Raw genomic sequence first — 12934 nt, 5'->3', positions numbered from 1 at the left:
CAGTCATTTTGCTTGTTTTTTTTGTCTGTAATAAACCTTCTGGATATATTCTCAGTATACACAGTTTTGCACATTTTATCTAGTTGTGCTGTTGTTGTGTGAGTGAAACAAAACTCAACTCCAGCTCTGTTTTTGAAGCGGTAACGGCATTAAAACTCGGCTGACGAATCCGTTTTGCGTAATGCGGGACCTTTGAGCTGCGAGATACACAAATAGACTTGATACTAAAACGTTCAAACTTTGTCACTTTTGAACTTCACTTCTTTTGAACAGCTCCGCTCTATAGGTACCAGGGCATCGCTGCACGAAAACCCACATGTACCATCTGCGTGGTGGAATCCATTATTTCTATTTCTCCAAATTTTTTTCCACCACGGGGCTAACTTTTGTCCCACAGGGCGAGGCGGGCGCAGCGAGAGACACCCACCACTCCAGATGGCCGTTGCACCCCGCTGGCACCGACCTGCGCTTCTCTAGCACAGCTCAACCTACAGCGCGCGGGCACCGTTGGCTGGCATACAAGAACATAATAGGGCTTTTATGTATGTGCATTATGTTTAACTCTGAGGAGGGAGCGAGCTGCTAACGGCCGTTTACTCAAAGCTTACAGGAGATTAAGTTCCTGTAGGGAAATTTGATCCGAACTTCACTGCATTAACGGCGCCGGGATCGGGGAGTTCAAGTCACTGTGGCTTTGTTTGGTTTGATTAAATGAAAGAAATTAATACTTTTGCTTTTCTTGTGTTGCTTTTTTGTTTCAGAAAAAGTCAGCAAGGCCAACAACCATAAAGACGGAAACATGGTGGGGAAAAACAGGTGAGTCACAAGCATTGTTCGAACTGTCACAAATCACATTAACAGTTCAGATGAAGTCTTCCCTCAAACTGAAAACACTCTGTTCCAACTAGGGATGTAACAAAAACTGAAATATCGTGATGTCGTATCGTCAAAGTTGTCACAATAATATCGTGGACCATCACAATATATCAAATTACAAGTCTTCTTTGCTTAAATTAAGAGTTATGGTCCAGCAATAGCTCAAAAAAGACAGAGAACTACATAGACCATGATCCTTTGCGCCATTTCAGTGCAGACTACAAGAAGAAATAATAGCTCTAAACACTTTTAAGTCTTAGTTCTTTGGATTACCGTGTTTTTCGGTCTATAAATCTATGGAAGATAATTTATTTCATCAGATTCTGAGTTTTAAATGCCGTTGAATTTCTCACTTTGAATTTTTTTAATTCTGGAAAAAACATGTTTGAATTATTTTTATTCTGAATTTTAGTTGCTGAAATTTTCCAAAGTGTTTAAACATGTTTAAGCCCTCAAATTCAACAGTCAAAAATCAGAGTGTAAAATTCAAAGTGAAAAAAATTGACAGGAAAGATCCAAGATGCAGAAGTCCACAGTTTTGTTCGCCTCCACAAAATATTGCAATAAATATCGTACCGCGAGATCGTGAAAACAGAGAGATTTGGATATTGTTACATCCCTAATCGTGAGCCTCAACAAAATATCGTAAGCTTTCCAACAATATCTCAATAAATATCATACCGTGAGATTCATACGGTGACAATATTGTATCTTGAGACTAGGGATGGGCATTCAATGAAATTTTCTTAATCGATCGTCGGAAGAATTAACAATCGATTATCGATTAATCATTAATGTTTTTATATTAAAATGATCATCATTATTATTACTATCTGCACTACTAATCTGAATAAATAAATTCAACTTTACGACAAATAAACCGTAACGACTCTAGAGCCACATCAGCCCGTTTGACATTATAATGTGTTTAATTCAGTTTTGTTCAAATCTCACAGAAACGAAACTTAAAACCTCATTGCTAATTTGCATAAACTAAGCGAAGATAAAACTACAGCTCTTGTGTCGCTGATGTGGTTCAACTTCTGTTGGATTAAAAGACATGACTCAGGTGAATACAGGTTAGTGTGACCATATTTGCGTTTGTCAAAACCAGGACACCGTACGGGGGGAGGGAGGTGGGGACTCGTCATCGACATTGCGCGACTCTCACCTGGTAAAACTTTTTCCCACTGGACACCGAAACGTGCTGTTTTATACACTGTGCACATGACCTCCCACTTGTCCCGAACGCAACGGAAAGCGTGGAATTTCTTGTACAAATCATCGTTAAATACACATTTGTGCTTCGGTTCGTTACAGACTGACTGAATGTTTGTGTCTCGCTCCTTCTGATGCAGAGACACATGTACAGACCCTGTTTGGTCACGCTACACACAGCAACATACATTCGGTTTGTCGATTAAAATTAATGTAATCGATGAAATTCTTAATGATCAATTATCGATTAATCATGCCCATCTCTACTTGAGACTTAGGATATTGTTACACCCCTAGTTCCAACTTGTAATGTCCTGTGGTAATACATGACGTTCTCCACTGCTATTTTTAAACTCTCTTTAGAAACATTTGGATAATTTCACCTCTGTAATTTCCAAACTCTACTGAACAAAATGTTAAAAGTATGTATTATAGGGTCTATGTTACACTCTTTTCCGATCTACAGTTTGTTTGTAATGTTGTTTCCTCATCACAAACATGAACCTGGAGCTGTGTTTTGTTTGTTTAACACTTAAATCCTTCGTATTTAATCTGAGTTCTTCCCCTCAAACAGAAAACACTCATGTCGTAATGAAAACTCCGCACACCTTCGCTAGAATCATTTGGATAATTTCGGCCCTTGAATTTCCAATCTCTTCTGAACCAAATGTAAAAGGAGCTGTTAACGTGAAAACTACGGCTTCATGACATCACAAGGAGGTAATTTGAGCTTTTGAGATGTAGAAAGACTAATTATGCAGGATTACTCAAACGTCTGACTTAGTGCTGTCAGTTGATTAAAATATTTAATTGTGATTAATCTCATGAATGTCATAATTAATCACATATGAATCTCTTGAATAATCATTTCAGTACTCTTATCAACATAGAAAAGTGGATAGGCTTTGCGGAAATGTTTTTTTAATCGCAACTGTGTTTGTGAGCGTGTTTCTCGCCCCAACGCTGCTGTACTAAGGCCTGTTGACGTCGTCGCTGTTTGTTTACATGTGGCACAGCAGATCTAAAGCTTTAGCGGAGAAAATAAGTCCAGCGGCAGAAATATCTATGAACTAGTGAGACAGTTATGAGTCCTGACCGATATAATAATAATAATACCGTATTTTCCGCACTATTAGGCGCTCTGTATAATAAGACGCACTGTCGTAGAATGGTCTATTTACGAACTTTTTTCACAAATAAACCGCACCGGACTTTAGAGATGCGCGGATGGGCTACTTTTTCATCCGCAACCGCATCGCAAAACTCATCATCCGCCCGCTATCCATTTGCAACCACAGTTTTTAACCAGTTTTCAAAACCGCACCCGCCCGACATCCGCTCGGGTCCCCTCCCATTTGCTCCGAGTTCAGAGTTTTTTATTTGAGTAGTGAAACCGCCACCCGCACGAATTTAATAAAAATATTATTTTTCGTCACGTCATCCGCCCGACCCGCGGTTTAGCTGCGGAGTCCGCGGCTGTAACCTCCATCCGCGCATCTCTAAAGGAAGCACAACAGTTGGATGGGTGAGTGGTTTTGTTTGTGCACTCGCTTTTTCGATTCGTTCCTCCGTTCCGTTCCTCGTCGGCGTGGAGTGATGAGTGTGGCTGCGGGTGTTTTTCGCCGCGCGGTCGCTGTCTGCTCCGTGTGTGTTTGCGTGTTCTGCGGGTGGTGCGGCTTTGTAGTTTACTGAAGTCGTACTGGGACGCCCGAGTGGATTCGCGTACAGGGCGCTCTGGATTGTGGGTCGTTTTTGATGGGATTGGAGGCTTAAAAGCGTTTTTGATGGGATTGGAGGCTTAAAAGCGCGTCTAATAGCCCGGAAAATACGGTAATAATAACACATAAAACAACATAATAACAGCTCGGAGCAGTGAGAACAGCCGGGAGAGAACCTGTAAAACTTAAGTGTTTTGGAGCGGAGTTTACTTCGTGTTTTCCTCGTACAAATTGTTTCGTTTCCTGTAGTTTTTGTAAAGTTACTCGCCGTCGCCACAGCTTACGAAAAAACTAGTTCGCGATTAAAAAAAAATGAACGCTGTTAAAATAGTTTTACATGAACATTAATAACATAACATTTTTGACAGCACTAGTCTGAATGAAACAAAACACAACTCCAGTATGTTTTATAACATGGCTTAAAGTTCACAAGTGTCAATATAGTGTAATATAGGACCTTTAAGTGCCTGTTAGAACGACTTTTTGCCTTTTATAAACTTTCCCTGCTTGAGAGAAGAGCAGCAGATACAGCAGCAGTCTGATGTCTCATGTCTTGTGTGTTTTCAGTCCTTTTCTGGACGAGTGCTTCAGACAATCACCCTTTAACTCGCGCTCCAAGAGCTCGTCCCCCGCAGAGGCCAGCTCCTCCAACCGGCCCGACCTGCACGGTAAGACTCACCTGCTGCAGTGTGGGAGACAGCACTGAGCACCGAGTTTCAGAGCAGCTTCGGATCGAGCTGTTGGCCTGTTTTGACGTGCTGTTTGGAAGTGTGTGAGGGTCAAAAATGAATCAACGGCAACTTTTATTTCCAGAATAAAAACAAAACATACAAGCATACAGTATAACACGGATGTACCAGTGCGTCACTAGAATGTCCAATGCACTTTCATAGTTTTTCCAAGCAAAAATATCTGCTGCTGCCTCGAGATTCCATAAGAGGACGGGGAACGCTCGGCACTAAAACTGGTTTAGACTTTGACAAACTTTATTGATCCACAAGAGAAATGACTTGGACACAGTAGCTCACACAACATAATAAATAATACAATATAATAACAAAAAGCAAAAATATAAATGTTATGATAAATACAAAATAAGAGTTTGGTGTCAAATATAATAATAATAATAACAATAATAATAACAACAATAATAATAATAATATAATAATAATAATAATAGTAATAGTAATAATAATAATAATAATAATAATAATAATAGTAATATAATAATAATAATAATAGTAAAATAGTATATAATAATAGTAATAATAATAATAATAGTAATAGTAATAATAATAATAATAATAATAATAATAATAATAATAGTAATAATAATAATAATAATAATAATAATAATAATAGTAATAATAATAATAATAATATAATAATAATGCTTCAGTTTTATAGATCTCTTTTCTGGACACTCCAAGACGCTTTACAGAGCATTTTTCATTCACTCCACACTAATAATTCATATATAATTATAATATATTTATATAAGAAAAAAACAATCATCATTGTATTCAGATGTTATTGTTGAAATTTATTTTTTTTTCCCTGAAATGGTAATTTAAGTTTTCTGAGAATCTATTTCTGAGGAATTGTGAGTGCTACCAAAAAACAATTACTCAAAACATCACAACCAGCAGCACAAGAAACAAAGTTTATTTCTTACAGTAATGAGACAATAAAATCTTGGGTTCATTTTTGTTTGCTTCATTCCTCAGGTGTCGTTGAGAGTTTTGATGCTTTCAGTAAAAATCAGACTGTATAAAGAAGTTTAAGATTAAGTAAGGCCGTGCAGTTAAATGATTTTGATTTGTGTGTCAAACGGTCTCCAAACTCATATAATTGAGTAGAAATGATATAAAAAACATTAGGTTAGGTTGGGTTGCTTCATTCGTACCTGTAGGTTCATTTGTTTTGCACATTTCACATTTCATTCATCCACATTATTTACAATAAACACGTGTAAAAAGTACAATTCCAAAATAAAGCGTAACATTTTTCCAGTGCAGTGTAGATTTGGTCCATAAACAATTAGTTAAATTCATCCATCACTCTTGATTAAAAGCACAATCAATATTAAATATATGTAAAAACACATGATTTTTTCAAGACAGTTTTATTTTGGGATATTTTTTATATAACCCAAGTATATTTATTTATTTATTTTTTTAAATATAGAGATTGTAGAACAGCTGGATATATAGTTTATTTTGGATACTTTTATGTTTTTCTATGCCTTAGTTCATGTTCAAAGTATATATTATATTAATTTTATGTTTTATATATCGCAAAACTGTGCAAAAATGAGGTACATATTTGTAGCCTATATTTATTTTCAATTTGAAAGTTTTGTGTAAATTATCAATAACAAAATGTTTCATCTTGAAAGGCAAGTTAAAGTAATAACAACAGAACTGAGAGCAACAGACTGAATAAGCGTTAACGTAACATATTAAGAGTTCTTCAGATAATTATAGCATAAACAACAGAACATAAGTTTACCAAACTCACAATCTCACTCCAAATCTCTAAATCCACTGAATTCTTCATCCTCGGTGTCACTTCTGCGCGACCTCCAGGTATAAACTATAGATCCATGATGTAAACAGAGCGCCGCTTCCTCTTCTGTGTCGCTGTCATCAGACTCAGCATCAGTTCCACTTAGAGTTATTTCGGCCTTTCTGAATCCCGACAGGATGGTTTTGGTGTCACTGAAGTTCAGGCTTTGTCGATTCATCCAGTGACTTCCAAGAAAATTGCATGGCGCACTAACCCAGTCGCCGTGAGGCTGTGTTCTCCATTCCCGCTTTCCCCCAGTCCCTCACAAGTCTCTCGCTCACTCCAAACTTTCACCTGCACCAGGACAGAGGCTCTTTCTACAGGAGACATGCGCAGTAGAGCGTGAAGTGACAGTGGTACAGGAGTAATAGGAGCAGCAGATACTGACACACAAGACTAAATAAAGCCTCTCGTGGCTGTCAGTGTGAACATTTTTATATATAAGTCGCACCGGAGTGTAAGTCACACGACCACCCAAACCATGAAAAAAAGTGCGAGTTATAGTCTGAAAAATACGGTACATGAAAAAGTGTGTATAAACTTTTCAACTTAACAAGATTGTCCCTGAAATAATCAATAGACTAACATAATATAATAAAATATGTAGATACTGAAAAAAAATTCCGCTTGGCTCCAGTGAACTTGTAGAAGAATAAAAAGTAAGTGTAAATGCATGCTCCTGCACTTACATTTTTAGCATATCTCTCGCACAATAGTATTCTTCTTATAGCTCTGTAAAGCTATTTTCTATACTGTGTAATTATGCAGGAACATATGAACGTGCAGAACTCCACACCACAAACAAAACACCCACCACACGCTAGACTTTTTCCCGAGAACCGACACGACACAAGTCCTCCTCTCTCTTCCTCGTCGCTCTTCTCCTTTATCTCCATATTCACATGTTCGGCTAATCACCAGGCCCCTGCGCACGCCAACTCCTGCCCCAACCCGGAGCCCTCTGCCTGGGTACGCCGCTCGCCAACCCGCCCCTCCCTTCCCCGCGTCTCCGAACTGGCATCCCTGGACCTCTCCTCTGTGATTCTTTGGCACTGACACTTCCAGAGGTTAATTAGCTCGTGCCAGCTTTGCCTGTCCCACTGCCAGTTAATGAAAATCTGATTGGCTCCTGGGTGTCAAGAGTGTCCTGAAAGTTAATTCAGCCGGACCACCTCTCCTCCCTCCCCTGTGTTTCCCCGAGCCTCACATCCTCCTCTTGCTTTTTACTGTTGGACTGTTAACGTTTTATTTCCTTTCTACTAAATTAAATGTACCTACACGAGAGCGCAATCTCTTTTAGTATCCGAGGGCTGCCACGGAGGGAGCTGGAAAGTTACGTCCATACACAAACTTGAAGTAACTTTGTCAACAGGTTATTTTAAAGCCGCACTGTGTAACTTTTCGGCTGGGGGTCCGTCACCTGCTCGTTTCTATGGATGTGCCAACACTCTACCTCGTACAGTGTGACATTAAACAGCTCTACTTTACATGTATTTAATTACAGATGGGTTTATAGCGCAAAAATGCTTAGAAAAATCCCATTCTGACTGTGAGCGGGGTCGCCTCTCCACAGATCTGGCCTGTAACTTGGTCTACATTGAAGATAGAAAGGTTTAATACCATACTGTGAAACATTCAAGACAAAGAAATAACATCCCCATTGGGAAAAGCATTTGACAGACCCAGAAAAGTTACACAGTGCAGCTTTAAAGGGCCCATATTACACTGTTCTCTGGTTTGTTATTACCGTAAATTCTGGACTATAAGCGGCTACTTTTTTCTCACATTTTGAACCCTGCGGCGAATAAAACGATGCGGCGAATATATGGACAGATTCTTTGTTTGGCACATTGTCGATTCATATATACGGTCTATGGATCTAGGGTTCACATGAAGCTGCTACACGAGCTCGCGATATCGTCAGCGCACTCAAATAGTTTATCGGAGTGTGATAAAATAAGTTATGATGTTAAATGAACATTAGTGTGGGGGATACGTCTTACCCGTGTGCGTGAATGACGAGAAGAAATGTCTCAAACTTCAGTAGCCGGACATCCACTCAAACCTGATTAAACCCGCCCACGAGAGAGTCTGAAATCTGCTGAAATCCTACAAGACACTGACATGATACAGACAGACCAGAGACTCTTTCTGCAGGAGACATGCGCAGTAGAGCACAAGCAGAGACGGAGGTGATGCGCAGCGGAAGGTTTGAACAGTTATTTTGCTGCTTCATACACACACCCTCCTCATGGAAAACACACAAAGAAATGCAGATGATGCAGCTTTTAAGTTAACGGCGATTGATGTGTCTGTGGAAGAAGGAAACCAGAGCTGCTGCACGTGAACTCGGCATCAATGAGTCGATGGTGAGATTTTGGCGACGGCAGCGTGACGAACCGACTCAACGCAAAAAGACGACAAAAACTTTTAGAGGCGATAAAAGCAGACGGCCCGAACTCGAAAACGCTCTTGAAGACATGGACACCTGCGACATATAAAATTTTGTTAAAATTTTGTTGATGCGGCGTATATTCATGTGCGCTCATTAGTCCAGAAAATACGGTATGTTTTTTCCTCATCACAAACAAACCTGGAGTTGTTTTTTGTTTCATTCACACATGTTTAACACACAAACCGTGCATATTTTATTGAGTTCTTCTCTCAGATGGAAAACTTTGTGCCACCTTGTGATGTCGTGTGGTGATACAGGAAGGGCTCGTTGTGCTTTTAAACTCTATACACCTTCACTAGAATCATTTGGATAATTTCAGCATTGGAGTTGCTGATCTCTACTGAACTAAAAGGAGCTGTTAAAGGGAGAGTTTGAAATTTTGGACCTAGGGCCTCATTTCCTAGTGAGTCAGAGTGTTGGAGACACTTTTTAAAATATTCCATCCAGTCCTTGTATTTGCAGAGGTCGCTGGTGCTAGACTAGTGCATGTCAATGGCCATAGTTATCCTGCCACTAAAAACAGTCTTACCCACTCCACAAAACACCCAAAACAAATCTATTATTACACCAGACTGTCCATGTGAATGTCTGTGTCGATAGAATAATTTAAGAAGTAAAACCAACCTTGCATTTGAAGGATTTATGTCTGAGCAGCAGCAGTGAGTCGTACTTCCTGATAGAAAGCTGAGCAGCGGCGGACTGATATATGAGAAAATAGTCCCTCAACATGCGACGATTCATGCGATGCAAGGTTAGTTTTATTTCAAATATTATTCTATCAACACAGACATTTACATCGACAGTCTGGAGCAATAATAGATTTTCTTCGGGTGTTTTGTGGAGTGGGTAAGACTGTTTTTAGTCTCAGGATAACTAGGAAATGAGGTCCTATGTCCAAACTTCTGAACTGTCCCTTTAACTTGAAAACTGTAGCTACATGACATCACAAGGTGGTACAGAGCAAATAATAAAGCATTACTTAAACATGTGTGAATAAAACAAACGACAACACAACTCCAGGTCTGTTTTTCAGGAAATAATAACTTTATAACACATAAAAAAGTCTGAAAAGTCAATTTTGTGTAATATAGGAAATATAAAATGAGAACTTGTGAAACTAAATGCTCAAGGTATTTCGCTTTTGTTTCTTTGATTGCGTTTTTTTTTTTAACTTTGTGTTTGCGGTGTTAATATTTTCGATGAATCAAAGTGGCACAAAGGGTGTAATGAAAGCATCTTTTCAACCTGTACTTCTTTATAAATGCAGGCTGTATAATGACCCATTTATCATTAAACTCGTAAAGGCCAGATGAAAACTGCACGTCCTTTAGGTTGTTTGGGAAGTGTTTCTAAAAGATTATATGCATTCTTGGTGATGTTATAGTTCTTGCTCAAATTGCATTTTCAGTTTTTAAAAATTTACTTGTTTTGTTGAAGTTGTTTTTACAGACTTTGCATTTTACTTTGCCTGAGCAGCGAGTCCTTTCCTACATTCTGTCCAAGTCCAGAAGGGTTTGAAATCTGAAATCATACGAGCGTGAAAATCATCTGTCCAACCTTGACTCGGTCCAATCACAGCTGCTCATTTGTATCACGTGGCTCAAATGTGGAAGATCTCCTCTAGAAAATTCTCACAACATTCAAAACAAAAAATATAATTTCTTTATATGCTTCGATTGTTGATTCTGCACATTCAGCGCTCTTTTTGTTTGTTTTTGTTTCTTTTTTCACGTGTGTGTTTTGACATGAACGGAACATGCCCCTCTCTGATTGGTTAATCCATCTGTCAATCAAAGTGTATGATTCTGACTGAGCAAGTAAACAAACAAGTTTACAACCAACACAACTATATTATTAGTATTAGTCTTTTCATTTTAATTGTGTAATAATATTTTGAAGAAACAGTGACATAAACAGTGGTGGATGATGTACTGTAGTAGTGTTGTTGTTGTTACTTAAGTAAAAGTACAGATACCGGGGCAAAAGATTACTCAAGTAAAAGTAAAACTTAATACTTTTACTTCATGTGATAAAGTACCTGTTTAAAAATGGTGGAAAAAGGTGGAAATTGGAAATTTAGCTATAACCTGACACAAACAATAATGATCAATGATTTTATCCAATCCAACTTTATTTGTATTGCACATTTTATTAAAAAAAAACAGTTTCCAAAGTGCTTCACTTTGGAAAATGCAATGCAAAACATTTGCACAACATAAAAATCAATAAATAAAATAATCATAATAAAATCAATACATAAAAGCAGTACGAAAACAATTAAATAGATAAAAACAATAAATACATAAAAAAAATAAATAAATAAAAGACACAGATGACCACACAACACACCCGGTATTAAAAGCCAGAGAATAAAAGTGGATTATGTGCATTGTCCCTGATAAATAAACAAATTAAAATGAAATTTATTAAATTAAAGTAAAAACTAATAAAGTAAATGTACTTAAAGAGTAAAAAGTTAAAAAGCAAGAGTGTTTTGCAGAGAGTTTTAGAACAATTAAAGGATGAAATGTAGTGACTTTGATAATAAAGATGAACAGATTTTAAGTGATTCAATTGATTTCTTTTTTTATTTTTTAGCTGTTTTGTGTTTTTGGTTTGCTCAAAGTTGGGACGTTAACTCAAATTAAATGTTCTAAAAGTAAGTCTCAGCCTTTTCTGCAGGTCTCAAACCATAAAGAAAAGTAGTTTTTACTTTTCAGTCCAGATCTAAAAAGTTGTGGAGTAGAAAGTACATATACACATTTTCAGATGTAGTGACGTAAAAGTAAAAAGTACCACTGTAAAATGTTCTCACGTAAAGTACAGATACCTAAAAAGTGTACTTTTTTTTTTTGTACTTAGTCACAATCAGTTAGTCACAATCACCTTTTTGCTGAAAATCAAACTCCCAAGTGCTTCTGAAAATTTGCTTTATGAGATTTCAGACCATTTAAAAACTTTTTTGACTGCCAAGTACAACGTTTAATTACACTGACTGTTTGAGCTCCATATCCAGACAAAATATGTAAACAAAAATTATTGTTAACAACCTCTGCCGCTTTACATCAACAAGTTTTCAAAGTTTGTTGATACGGGCAGGTCAAACACACAAAGACACAAAGGTTCTCTAGAAAAGTATTTGTTTTGGTTACACTCTATTTACACTCGGCACGTTGGCATCGAGCCCCGAGTAAGAAGTCACGTGATGTGCCCTAAAAATACCCCGCTTACAATTCAGAAAGTGCAAATTGTAACAGTGATCTTAGCGACTAGGGCTCATGCAAAGAGGGTGTTGAGGACAGTGAGCGTGTAGGAGTTTGTGTGATAGCGCTGATCTTCCTTTTTCCTCTTCTCCGCTCCCGTCCGGCCTTCATCCCCCGTTTGCGTCCCTCTCCCTGTAATAACACTAATTAAACTATTAACCACTCGAAGTACCACACCGGCGCCGTAATTGGCTTAATCGTCAGTGTGCCGGAGCGGTCGTGGCTCACGGTCTCCTCGTGCAACCGGGCGGCAACCCTCCAGGCCCCGGGCACGAGACGGACAGAGCTAATGCCGCCGTTGGCAGAGCTCGGGTTGGGTTACACGCCCCATGAAAAGATTTAGGATAGACCGCATTAGCACACAATAACTTACTAATAATACATCAGACTTTTATAGAGTATAATTTTACAAACAATAGAAAGTGAGGCTATATTCAGACTGCAGCCTGAAGTGACCCAAATCCGTTTTTTCACCCCATGTGACCTGTATCTGATCTTTTAATGACAGTTTGAACGACACAGATCCGTTTTTTTCAAATGCGACCCAGGACACTTGGATATGTGCTCCTAAAACTGATAAATATCTGATTTTTTGACATGCGACTTCAGTCTGAACGGTCAGGTCGCATTCATCCCACCTTCACGTCAACAACAAGCGGGTTTGGTACAAGTAGGCGCTCACAAATGTACGCAAACGTTCTTCTTGTCATTCAAAAATTGTGTCTGAACTCCGTGTCAGTGAAGCAGCGAAGCAGCGAAGCACATATCAATCCCACCACTCTTGGCTGCGACTCCAGCAACTAGGTCAGGAATCAAAATACACTAGACGGTTCGCA

At 38.4% G+C, this 12934-nt stretch overlaps 1 protein-coding gene across 1 annotated transcript in view; it reads left to right on the top strand.

Moving 5' to 3' along the window:
* Nucleotides 1-12934, top strand: part of znf827 (zinc finger protein 827) — a 288642-nt gene that overhangs the window by 208977 nt on the left and 66731 nt on the right. Inside the window, exons 7-8 of the mRNA XM_055158504.1 lie at nt 762-816; nt 4380-4480. Coding sequence (XP_055014479.1) covers nt 762-816; nt 4380-4480 — 156 coding nt within the window. The remainder of the gene's footprint in view (nt 1-761; nt 817-4379; nt 4481-12934) is intronic.

This window comes from Boleophthalmus pectinirostris, unplaced genomic scaffold (genome assembly GCF_026225935.1).
Source record: "Boleophthalmus pectinirostris isolate CB_2022bp ecotype Guang Dong unplaced genomic scaffold, ASM2622593v1 HiC_scaffold_22, whole genome shotgun sequence".
Classification (NCBI taxonomy): Eukaryota; Metazoa; Chordata; class Actinopteri; order Gobiiformes; family Gobiidae; genus Boleophthalmus; species Boleophthalmus pectinirostris.
Note: the sequence above shows the minus strand (reverse complement) of the source record. Positions and strands in the feature narration are given on the sequence as shown.